This window comes from Caretta caretta, chromosome 1, assembly GCF_965140235.1.
Source record: "Caretta caretta isolate rCarCar2 chromosome 1, rCarCar1.hap1, whole genome shotgun sequence".
NCBI classification, from domain to species: domain Eukaryota; kingdom Metazoa; phylum Chordata; order Testudines; family Cheloniidae; genus Caretta; species Caretta caretta.
Genome location: NC_134206.1, coordinates 76,386,354 through 76,398,667, shown reverse-complemented (window position 1 = coordinate 76,398,667; position 12,314 = coordinate 76,386,354). Strand labels below are relative to the sequence as shown.

The 12,314-nt window shown below is 43.1% G+C and overlaps 1 protein-coding gene across 1 annotated transcript in view; it reads left to right on the top strand.

Annotated features, from left to right (window-relative positions):
- The window catches only part of KLHL1 (kelch like family member 1), a 452,588-nt gene that overhangs the window by 427,402 nt on the left and 12,872 nt on the right, over positions 1–12,314 (top strand). Inside the window, exon 10 of the mRNA XM_048851948.2 lies at positions 1,264–1,435. Within this exon, the coding sequence (XP_048707905.2) occupies positions 1,264–1,435 (172 nt within the window). The remainder of the gene's footprint in view (positions 1–1,263; positions 1,436–12,314) is intronic.

The following is a 12,314-nucleotide window of genomic DNA, read 5'->3' as shown; positions in this document are numbered from 1 at the left end:
CAGTAGGCATGCTCAGTGGCTGCCTACTGGATTGGGCCCCTCAAGTGAGTTCACACAAAACAGGGTGGTGGCAGCGGCTCTCTCTCAGAATGTCTAGCCCAATAGTTATGGAAGTCACCTGGTATGTGGAAGACCCAGTTCAAGTCCTCCTCTGCCTCATCTGCCTGATGAGATTAAGGGATTAAGCTAGCTCACGAAAGTTTATACCCAAATAAATTTGTTAGTCTCTAAAGTGCCACAAGGACTTTTTCTTGTTTTTGCTGATACAGAATAACATGGCTACCACTCTGAAACCTGTCACTCAGGCTCTGTGAATCACTGTATTCCTGTGATTTTCTAGGAACCTAAAAGATAAAAGCATCACATCTAAGTATCTTTGTGAGGCTAAGTGACTTATTATGAACCTAGCTCTTATTGACTTTTGGTGCGACTTAGGCTCCTAAATTCTTAGGTACTTTTGAACATTTTACCCAGCACTTTAAAATCTAATAACAGGCATATTACACTGGAATAGAGACTACTTACATTTTTTTTTACATTAGATCTTTCTTTCTTTCTTTCTTTCTTTCTTTCTTTCTTTCTTTCTTTCTTTCTCTTTCCAAACAGTATAGCAAAAGGACTGCCTGAATTTGCCCTATATTCTGATGTAATCAGTGTTGTGTGACTGATTTGGTAGGTTCTGCACAGCAATCCCATTTATATTGCAAAAATACATTTTCACTTTTTAATAAACACTGAGGGACCACTTCTGACACCCTTAATCATACTGATTAGTATCTTACCATGTGAGTAGGGTCATAGATCTCAATGGTATTACCGGTACAGAGTAGTGCTACTTAACATGAGTAACAGTGGCACAATACAGCAAGAAACATGTCTTGACTTCTCAGACAGGTTTTAATCAACTTACTGTAGAGTTCAATCTAATTTTAGGAAAAGTAGTTTCCAATATACCATAGAAGAACAGTTTAACTAGTTTGGTTTTATTTACATAGGGCCAGATTGTGCCATTCTTAGTCATGTTAAACAGCACCTTACTCTGTAAATAGTCCATTCATCTCCAAGGACAATCACAGAATAAATTACCATTCAACATAGAAGTATCTGAATCTAGCACATAATTTTTTTTTCTGCTGCTGAAAAGATTGTTCAGATAAGAAGCTTGTATACAAGTTTTTTAAGAGAACAGATTTTTTGTAAAGATGGACATGAGCTAATACCAAGGTTTTCATTAAGCTTGCAGCTTCCTTTCTTCTTGTTCAGATATGATCCAAAAACTGATACTTGGACAATGGTGGCTCCTTTGAGTATGCCTCGAGATGCAGTTGGTGTCTGTCTTCTTGGTGATAAATTATATGCAGTGGGTGGATATGATGGCCAGACATACCTGAACACTATGGAATCATATGACCCTCAAACTAATGAATGGACGCAGGTACTTATACACTCATTTTATTTTTTTCCACAATGCATTAACATTAGTAAGTAGCTGACACTGCCATAGCTGTAAAATTATTCCTAATATTTTAACAACTATTATGATACGAGTTTCCCCAGAAGAAACAAAAGAAAAATGTTTCTCTTATGAAACCAAGAAGAGACAGATAAAGTAGTTGCTAAAATATTATCTAGCTATGCTTTTAATAACGTTTTTAATCTGTCTGATTTTCAATTGAAATGCTATTTTCATTCTGAATTTTCAGTATATTGGTTGAAATTGAATTTGTAGTTGTTGAAAGTGGCTCTGCTGTTTCGTTTGGTGACAAATATGTCATGCAGATTTCTTGCTGGGAAAGCAGTTTGTTTACTTTGTTTAGCATGTAGAGTTTTCTATTCATTCTCTCCTTCCATTGCCTTTGTCAAGGTTCCTTCCCCACTCTGAACTCTAGGGTACAGATGTGGGGACCTTCATGAAAAACCCCCTAAGCTTATTTTTACCAGCTTAGGTTAAAACTTCCCCAAGGTACAGACTATTTTACCTTTTGTCCCTGGACTTTATTGGTGCTACCACCAAGCGTCTAACAAATATAACAGGGAAAGAGCCTGCTTGGAAATGTCTTTTCCCCCAAAATCCCCCCAAGCCCTAGACCCCCTTTCCTGGGAAAGGCTTGATAAAAATCCTCACCAATTTGCATAGGTGAACACAGACCCAAACCCTTGGATCTTAAGAACAATGAAAAAGCAATCAGGTTCTTAAAAGAAGAATTTTAATTAAAGAAAAAGTAAAAGAATCACCTCTGTAAAATCAGGATGGTAAATACCTTACAGGGTAATCAGATTCAAAACATAAAGAATCCCTCTAGGCAAACCCTTAAGTTACAAAAAGACACAAAAACAGGAATATACATTCCATTCAGCACAGCTTATTTTATCAGCCATTTAAACAAAACAGAATCTAACGCATATCTAACTAGATTGCTTACTAACTCTTTACGGGAGTTCTGACCTGCATTCCTGCTCTGGTCCCAGCAAAAGCATCCCACAGACAGAGAGGACCCTTTGTTCCTCCCCCCACCACCACCAGCCGTGAAAGTATCTTGTCTCCTCATTGGTCATTTTGGTCAGGTGCCAGTGAAGTTATCTTAGCTTCTTAACCCTTTACAGGTGAAAGGGTTTTTCCTTTGGTCAGGAGGGATTTAAAGGTGTTTACCCTTCCCTTTATATTTATGACAGCCTTCATTTAATGGACACTGTGAAGTTCGCTGAATGCTGAAATATAAAAAATGTGACTTGGCATGTGGAATATACAACTGTGGTATGATGGGTGGAACTAAGATGTGGCAGAAGGAACATAGATTAGCGTGGTTTAGGAATGCCTGGAATATTTTGGAGACACATAACAATGGCTTCCTAGTACATTTTTGAAAATCTCTATTTCTTACCACTCTGTCTCTTTGTGTCATCACTTATTGCTAATGAAACCACAAGTGTATGATTTATTGATTATGCATCCTGTGATATGACAGGCCCATGCAAAAACATTTTTTTCTAAAAGGCATAAAGGTGTGCCAGTCCCCATAAAAAGCATGAGCAACTGGGTTTTGTAGAAGTCAGGAATAAGAGAGCTCTCTGATTTTTAGGTTTTTCTGGAGTAGCCATTATGACAGTGCTGGAACAATGAATGAACCACCTAATCTTCCACAGGCCTTACCGTGGCAGCCCCACCCTTCTACAGCAACTAATTCTGTTTATGGGTTGAAATAGCAAGCTACAGCCCCATTATACTTGCGTAGGGAACAGGAATCAAGTTAGGAACACTTGTGCCACATGGTTTTGAAACCAGTAACCATGACTTTTATACATCTGACTCCTGCCTGCTTGGGATCTGACTGGAGACTTCCTCCACAGTATCCAGAATATGGAAGGCTTAGCAACTGTTCTCACCCCCTCGCCCCCAACCCCAATCCCATGCAGCCTCACCAAATGAATCAGGTATTGCAGAAGTCTTGCTTCAACCCGCTGCATTGTGGGTTAATTTTACCCGAGGACAATCAATTTATGTGACTGTTGAAATAGTTATCTTGGTAATTCTTTTTCCTGGTTAAAAGTCCCCATCACAAGTTGCTATGGAAGGCATGAGCAAAGTATCGCACAGTCTAGTAATCTGATAAATATGTGTGCCTCTGCATATATCGGTACACAGACACTTCTCTAGCTCTGGATTTTAAAAGATTATAAAAGAAGTATTGAACTATACACTTTAGGATTTTGGTGTCCTTTAGTGTAATTAAAAATAAATCTTATTGTCAACAAGCAAAATTAAATATCAAATGGTTTTTATTTTCCCATAGATGGATACAAGATTTATGTGGGTACTTCCCACTAATCCTCTTGGGAATGTCAGGCATAAATCCATTAGGACTTAATTCTACCACCTTTCCTCATCCTGTGTAGTATCTTTCCACTGAATGGGATTACTTGCCGAGTATAATAGACGTGAGGAAAAGGAGTAGAATATGGTCCTTAATTAATGAGGTGAGAATAGATTTTACTGTGTTCTTGTAAAAAGGAACAGAGAATCAGCATTATCTCTGAATTGCATATTGTTTTGACTTGTCATAACAACATGTCTTAAAGTCTGAAGGAAAAATCCTGCCTTCAGCCATTTGCATGTAACATGGCCACGAAGTACACAGTAAGTCACACTTCCTACTACAGCCCAAATGCTGCAAAAGCAACCCAGAATGACTGAGTGGCAGCTTTTCATATCCTGGCTCCAGGCCTTAGGAAGGATTTCTGGAACCACATGTTCTAGCCCCAGAGGAAGGGAGACTTTACTACAGGAAGTCAATGGTGTTCATTGGAATTTATCTTGCAGGAGAGGTGGAATTTTAAGGCTCCACAGTTCTACTCTAGGACTCCAGTACAAAGCATATTTCCTTAGGGAAGGATGAGATTTTGACCTATATCAGCACCTCAGCTTTTAACATTCTGGTCTTTTTTGTGGCTTTGCGTCTCATCTTTCAATTTCACCCTTAGTGGCCTTTGAAGAGTTATAATAGTTATGAACTCCACACAGGAATAATTGGAATATATATATACTGCACTATACGTATAACAATGCTCTTCATTGTCCACTCAGGAAAAGTAGTGATAACACCAATAGTTCCCCAAGATTAAAATTGTAATAGTTTGGTTATGTACAATAGTAACATTATGGAAAATCATGTACAAAGGTAATTTTCCTTATCCTTACTGCAGTGTAATCTTTTAGCTTTCTCAGTACCTTGTGGGTGCCAGGATGCTTATTAAAATATGTTTAAATAATGATTTTAGATTTTAAATATAATTTAAAAGTCTCATGAAATACTTTCTACTCCTCATTTTTCAGTTCTGCCCTTCATCTGTAGTTCTTATCATTTGGCCTGTGTTATACAGGAGGTCAGACTAGATTACCACAATGGTCCGTTCTGGCCTTGGAATCTATTGTTTAGTTCCATCAGAGTGAACGTAGAGTCATGTCTTTCCTGGTAATTATTGTCCCTTAAAATTCTAGTGTCAAAGACTAATCTAAAGTGCATGATCAAGAAAGATAAGATGGTCTTGCTGTTGAGGTACTGGACTAAGAGTCAAAAGGTCTGTCTTTAATTCTAGGCTGTGACATACTTCCTCTGTGACCCTGGGCAAATTACTTATTCTCACTGTATCTCAGTTCCCTATCTGTAAAACACTTATTTTCTCCTGCTGTTTGTCTGTTTTATCTATTTAGTCATAAAGCTGATTCTGCCATCTTACTCATATTGCATAGCACCGTATTCCATCACGGAATACTCATGATGTTGGGGTTTGTATATTACATAAATTTAGCTGGCAGAACAAGTCCTCAACTGGACTCTCAAGTGTTACCCTAAAATGCCACAACATTTAAATCATTGAGACAAAATAGTGTTATTACAAGAATTTGTGGCAAGCACATAGTAGCAGAAGCTATGAGTCATCAATGTATCTAGCAGTTATTGCCAGTAAAACGTAACTTTTGGAAATACCACAGCAGTAGCCCGATCACTTTCTATCCTAAGTATAAATGGACAGTGGTATTGCAGATACCAGTTTGTGATAGCTGTGGGGAAATGTAAACATTGGTACACTGTTGTCATAAATATAAAGGGAAGGGTAAAACCCTTTGAAATCCCTCCTGGCCAGGGGAAAGCTCCTCTCACCTGTAAAGGGTTAAGAAGCTAAAGGTAACCTCGCTGGCACCTGACCAAAATGACCAATGAGGAGACAAGATACTTTCAAAAGCTGGGAGGAGGGAGAGAAACAAAGGGGTCTGTGTCTGTCTGTATGCTGCTTCTTGCCAGGGACAGAACAGGAATGGAGTCTTAGAACTTTTAGTAAGTAATCTAGCTAGGTATGTGTTAGATTATGATTTCTTTAAATGGCTGAGAAAAGCATTGTGCTGAATAGAATAACTATTTCTGTCTGTGTATCTTTTTTGTAACTTAAGGTTTTGCCTAGAGGGGTTCTCTATGTTTTGGAATCTAATTACCCTGTAAGATATCTACCATCCTGATTTTACAGGGGGGATTTCTTTATTTCTATTTGCTTCTATTTTTTATTAAAAGTCTTCTTGTAAAAACTGAATGCTTTTTCATTGTTCTCAGATCCAAGGGTTTGGGTCTGTGGTCACCTATGCAAATTGGTGAGGCTTTTTATCCAACATTTCCCAGGAGAGGGGGGGTGCAAGTGTTGGGAGGATTGTTCATTGTTCTTAAGATCCAAGGGTCTGGGTCTGTAGTCACCTAGGCAAATTGGTGAGGCTTTTTACCAAACCTTGTCCAGGAAGTGGGGTGCAAGGTTTTGGGGAAGTATTTTGGGGGGAAAGACGCGTCCAAACAGCTCTTCCCCAGTAACCAGTATTAGTTTGGTGGTGGTAGCGGCCATTCCAAGGATAACGGGTGTAATATTTTGTACCTTGGGGAAGTTTTGACCTAAGCTGGTAAAGATAAGCTTAGGAGGTTTTTCATGCAGGTCCCCACATCTGTACCCTAGAGTTCAGAGTGGGGGAGGAACCTTGACATGGTGGCAGCGGTGGGATTAACCTGAAATCATTTTGAGATCCAGTTGAGATTTTTTTTGAACTAGAAATACAGATTTTAAAAAGGAAATTTTTTTTTTCCTTTGAAAAGGAGTCCAGAAAGCAGTTGAAACTGAAAGCTGAAACTGTGGCCAAGCAGAGACAAAAGGGGATTATCTTGTGAATTGCAGGTTTTCTTTGCCTGGAGGCAGGGTACTTAACTCCTGCAGGGAAATTCACAGTCTTCCAACCCAGAGGTTTTTTTTTTCTTTTCTTCCTAAAAGTAAATAGGGTGTGTGTGTTCTACCCATTTGCTTTTTCTTTGGGCTGGGTAAGCAGGTTTCCAAGTAGTTGGAGGTTTTTTGCTTTAATTTGGGCCCAGAGCAGAGACAAGGGAATTGTTTTTTTCTGTAGGCTGACAGTCACTATCAGAGAATAGGTATTCTATTCCAGCACAGCAAAATTTTACAGCCACGTTTTGTTTGTTTATTTCTAAACCTCGGGTGTAAAGTTAGTTAAAAACAGAGAGGTTAGAATGACCAAATCCTCAGCTCGACTACAGCTGGAATTAGCCAAATTTCAGGCTGAGGAAAAACAAAGGGAACATGAAAGACAGATAGAACTCATGCGGCTGAAAATGGAAGCAAGGGACAAAGAAATGGAAGCAAGGGCCAAAGAACTGGAGGAGAAGGAAAAAGAGAGGAAGCATGTGGAGGAGGTGGAGAAGATAAAGGCCCAGCAGAATATACCAACAAACCCTAGCAATCCTTCTCCAGGTACCACTTCCCATCCCAGAAAGTTCCCCACCTACAAGGCAGGTGATGATACTGAGGCCTTCTTAGAGAACTTCGAAAGGGCCTGCCTTGGGTACAACATCTCTACTGACCAATACATGGTAGAGCTGAGGCCGCAGCTCAGTGGACCCTTAGCTGAGGTGGCAGCTGAAATGCCTAAAGAACACATGAACAAGTATGAACTGTTTAAATCCAAGGCGAGAGTCAGAATGGGGATAACACCCGAGCAGTCTCGTCGGAGGTTCAGAGCCCTAAGGTGGAAACCAGACATGTCATTTACCCGACATGCCTACCACACTGAGAAACATTGGGATGCCTGGATATCAGGAGCAAGTGTTGAATCTCCAGTAAATTTGCCCTTCCTAATGCAAATGGAACAATTCTTAGAGGGTGTTCCTGAGGAAATAGAAAGATACATCCTAGATGGGAAACCCAAAACTGTAATCGAGGCAGGAGAGATTGGAGCCAGATGGGTGGAGGTGGCAGAGAAGAAGAAAACTGGTCGCAGTTGGAGCGGAGACCAGAAGGGACCACCCCAGACCACACCCTATTACTGGGGGCCGCCCAAAGCCCCACCTACCTCCCAAAGAACCCTCCAGACCCCTTATCGTCCCACCACCCCGTTCTCCAGCAGCCCTCCTCGCCCCAGTGACCCGTCAGCTGGACGATGTTTTAAATGTAACGAGCTGGGGCATGTAAAGGCCAACTGCCCCAAGAACCCCAACAGATTACAGTTCATTGCACCGGAATCACACCAGAGGTCCACAGGCCCAGATACCTCCCAGATACCCTTGGAACGGAGGGAAACTGTGAGTGTGGGCGGGAAGAAGGTCACCGCGTGGAGGGACACCGGAGCACAAGTGTCAGCTATCCATGCTTCCTTAGTGGACCCCAATTTAATCAACCCAGAGATCCAAGTGACGATTCAACCCTTCAAGTCCAACTCTTTCAATTTGCCTACAGCCAAGTTGCCTGTCCAGTACAAGGGCTGGTCAGGAATGTGGACTTTTGCAGTCTATGATGCTTATCCCATCCCCATGCTGTTGGGGGAAGACTTGGCCAATCATGTGAAGCAGGCCAAGAGGGTGGGAATGGTCACCCGCAGCCAGGCTAAACAAGCCGTGAGGCCTAGCTCTGTTCCGGAAACTTCTATCAGGACCCAGTCAGAGGTGATGGACCCGGACCCCAGGCCAATGTCTGCAACAGCAGTAGTGGATCCAGTCCCAGAGACCCAGACGGAACCAGTCCTAGAACCGGAACCAGCCGAACAACCAACACCAGACCCCGTGTCAGCACTGAATCCAGTACTTGCAACCTCAACACCAGAGGGCCCCACCGAACCTGAACTGGCAGCAGCCGATAACCCTACACGAGAGGCTCAGCCGGAGCCTGAATCCCAACATAGTGCACCAGCGGAGAGCGGTTCACAGTCAACAGAAACAGCTCCATCCCCTATATCGCTTCCAGAGGGACCAAGCCTAGGTCCACAATCCCATGAGGGACTGATGTCTCCAGCATCAAGGGAACAGTTCCAGACCGAACAGGAAGCAGATGAAAGCCTCCAGAGAGCTTGGACGGCGGCACGGAGCAACCCACCGCCTCTCAGCTCTTCTAATCGATCCAGGTTTGTTATAGAAAGAGGACTTTTATACAAGGAAACTCTTTCTGGTGGACACCAGGAAGACTGGCATCCTCAGAGACAGTTGGTAGTTCCAACTAAATACCGGGCCAAGCTCTTGAGCTTAGCCCATGATCACCCTAGTGGCCATGCTGGGGTGAACAGGACCAAAGACCGTTTGGGGGGGGGTCATTCCACTGGGAGGGAATGGGCAAGGATGTTTCTACCTATGTCCAGTCTTGTGAGGTGTGCCAAAGAGTTGGAAAACCCCAAGACCAGGTCAAAGCCCCTCTCCAGCCACTCCCCATCATTGAAGTTCCATTTCAGCGAGTAGCTGTGGATATTCTGGGTCCTTTTCCGAAAAAGACACACAGAGAAAAGCAGTACATACTGACTTTCATGGATTTTGCCACCCGATGGCCGGAAGCAGTAGCTCTAAGCAACACCAGGGCTAAAAGTGTGTGCCAGGCACTAGCAGACATTTTTGCCAGGGTAGGTTGGCCCTCCGACATCCTCACCGATGCAGGGACTAATTTCCTGGCAGGAACTATGAAAAACCTTTGGGAAGCTCATGGGGTAAATCACTTGGTTGCCACTCCTTACCATCATCAAACAAATGGCATGGTGGAGAAGTTTAATGGAACTTTGGGGGCCATGATACGTAAATTCGTAAATGAGCACTCCAATGATTGGGACCTAGTGTTGCAGCAGTTGCTCTTTGCCTACAGAGCTGTACCACATCCCAGTTTAGGGTTTTCCCCATTTGAACTTGTATATGGCCGTGAGGTTAAGGGGCCATTGCAGTTGGTGAAGCAGCAATGGGAGGGATTTACACCGTCTCCAGGAACTAACATTCTGGACTTCGTAACCAACCTACAAAACACCCTCCGAACCTCTTTAGCCCTTGCTAGAGAAAACTTACAGGATGCTCAAAAAGAGCAAAAAGCCTGGTATGATAAACATGCCAGAGAGCGTTCCTTCAAAGTAGGAGACCAGGTCATGGTCTTAAAGGCGCTCCAGGCCCATAAAATGGAAGCATCGTGGGAAGGGCCATTCATGGTCCAGGAGCGCCTGGGAGCTGTTAATTATCTCATAGCATTCCCCACCTCCAACCGGAAGCCTAAGGTGTACCATATTAATTCTCTAAAGCCCTTTTATTCCAGAGAATTAAAGGTTTGTCAGTTTACAGCCCAGGGAGGAGACGACGCTGAGTGGCCTGAAGGTGTCTACTACGAAGGGAAATGTGCTGGTGGGGTGGAAGAGGTAAACCTCTCCATGACCCTTGGGCGTATGCAGCGACAGCAGATCCAGGAGCTGTGCACTAGCTACGCGCCAATGTTCTCAGCCACCCCAGGACTGACTGAACGGGCATACCACTCCATTGACACAGGTAATGCTCACCCAATTAGGGTCCAACCTTACCGGGTGTCTCCTCAAGCTAAAACTGCTATAGAACGGGAGATCCAGGATATGTTACAGATGGGTGTAATCCGCCCCTCTGAAAGTGCATGGGCATCTCCAGTGGTTCTGGTTCCCAAACCAGATGGGGAAATACGTTTTTGCGTGGACTACCGTAAGCTAAATGCTGTAACTCGCCCAGACAACTATCCAATGCCACGCACAGATGAACTATTAGAGAAACTGGAACGGGCCCAGTTCATCTCTACCTTGGACTTAACCAAGGGGTACTGGCAGGTACCGCTAGATGAATCTGCCAAGGAAAGGTCAGCCTTCATCACACATCTCGGGCTGTATGAATTTAATGTACTCCCTTTCGGGCTGCGAAATGCACCCGCCACTTTCCAAAGACTTGTAGATGGTCTCCTAGCAGGATTAGGAGAATATGCAGTCGCCTACCTTGACGATGTGGCCATATTTTCGGATTCCTGGGCAGACCACCTGGAACATCTACAAAAAGTCCTTGAGCGCATAAGGGAGGCAGGACTAACTGTTAAGGCTAAGAAGTGTCAAATAGGCCTAAACAGAGTGACTTACCTTGGACACCAGGTGGGTCAAGGAACTATCAGCCCCCTACAGGCCAAAGTGGATGCTATCCAAAAGTGGCCTGTCCCAAAGTCAAAGAAACAGGTTCAATCCTTCTTAGGCTTGGCTGGTTATTACAGACGATTTGTACCGCACTACAGCCAAATCGCTGCCCCACTGACAGACCTAACCAAAAAGAAACAGCCAAATGCTGTTCAGTGGACCGGAAAGTGTCAGAAGGCCTTTAACAAGCTTAAAGCGACACTCATGTCTGACCCTGTACTAAGGGCCCCAGACTTTGACAAACCGTTCCTAGTAACCACAGATGCATCTGAGCGTGGTGTGGGAGCAGTTTTAATGCAGAAAGGCCCTGATCAAGAATTCCACCCTGTAGTGTTTCTCAGCAAAAAACTGTCTGAGAGGGAAAGCAACTGGTCAGTCACTGAAAAAGAATGTTACGCCATTGTCTACGCTCTGGAAAAGCTACGCCCATATGTTTGGGGACGGCGTTTCCACCTGCAAACCGACCATGTTGCACTGAAGTGGCTTCACACCGTCAAAGAAACTAACAAAAAACTTCTTCGGTGGAGTTTAGCTCTCCAAGATTTTGATTTCGACATCCAACACATCTCAGGAGCTTCTAACAAAGTGGCTGATGCACTCTCCCGTGAAAGTTTCCCAGAATCAACTGGTTAAAATCGTCCTTGAGATGTGGAAAATATTGTTAGTCTTTATGTACTTGGTAGTATATTTAGAGATGCATGTGTCTTATTAACTCTGTTTTTCCTAGAGCTCCAGGAAGAAATCCCAGCCAGTGTTCCACCCTAGCTGAGATTTGGGGGGCGTGTCATAAATATAAAGGGAAGGGTAAAACCCTTTGAAATCCCTCCTGGCCAGGGGAAAGCTCCTCTCACCTGTAAAGGGTTAAGAAGCTAAAGGTAACCTCGCTGGCACCTGACCAAAATGACCAATGAGGAGACAAGATACTTTCAAAAGCTGGGAGGAGGGAGAGAAACAAAGGGGTCTGTGTCTGTCTGTATGCTGCTTCTTGCCAGGGACAGAACAGGAATGGAGTCTTAGAACTTTTAGTAAGTAATCTAGCTAGGTATGTGTTAGATTATGATTTCTTTAAATGGCTGAGAAAAGCATTGTGCTGAATAGAATAACTATTTCTGTCTGTGTATCTTTTTTGTAACTTAAGGTTTTGCCTAGAGGGGTTCTCTATGTTTTGGAATCTAATTACCCTGTAAGATATCTACCATCCTGATTTTACAGGGGGGATTTCTTTATTTCTATTTGCTTCTATTTTTTATTAAAAGTCTTCTTGTAAAAACTGAATGCTTTTTCATTGTTCTCAGATCCAAGGGTTTGGGTCTGTGGTCACCTATGCAAATTGGTGAGG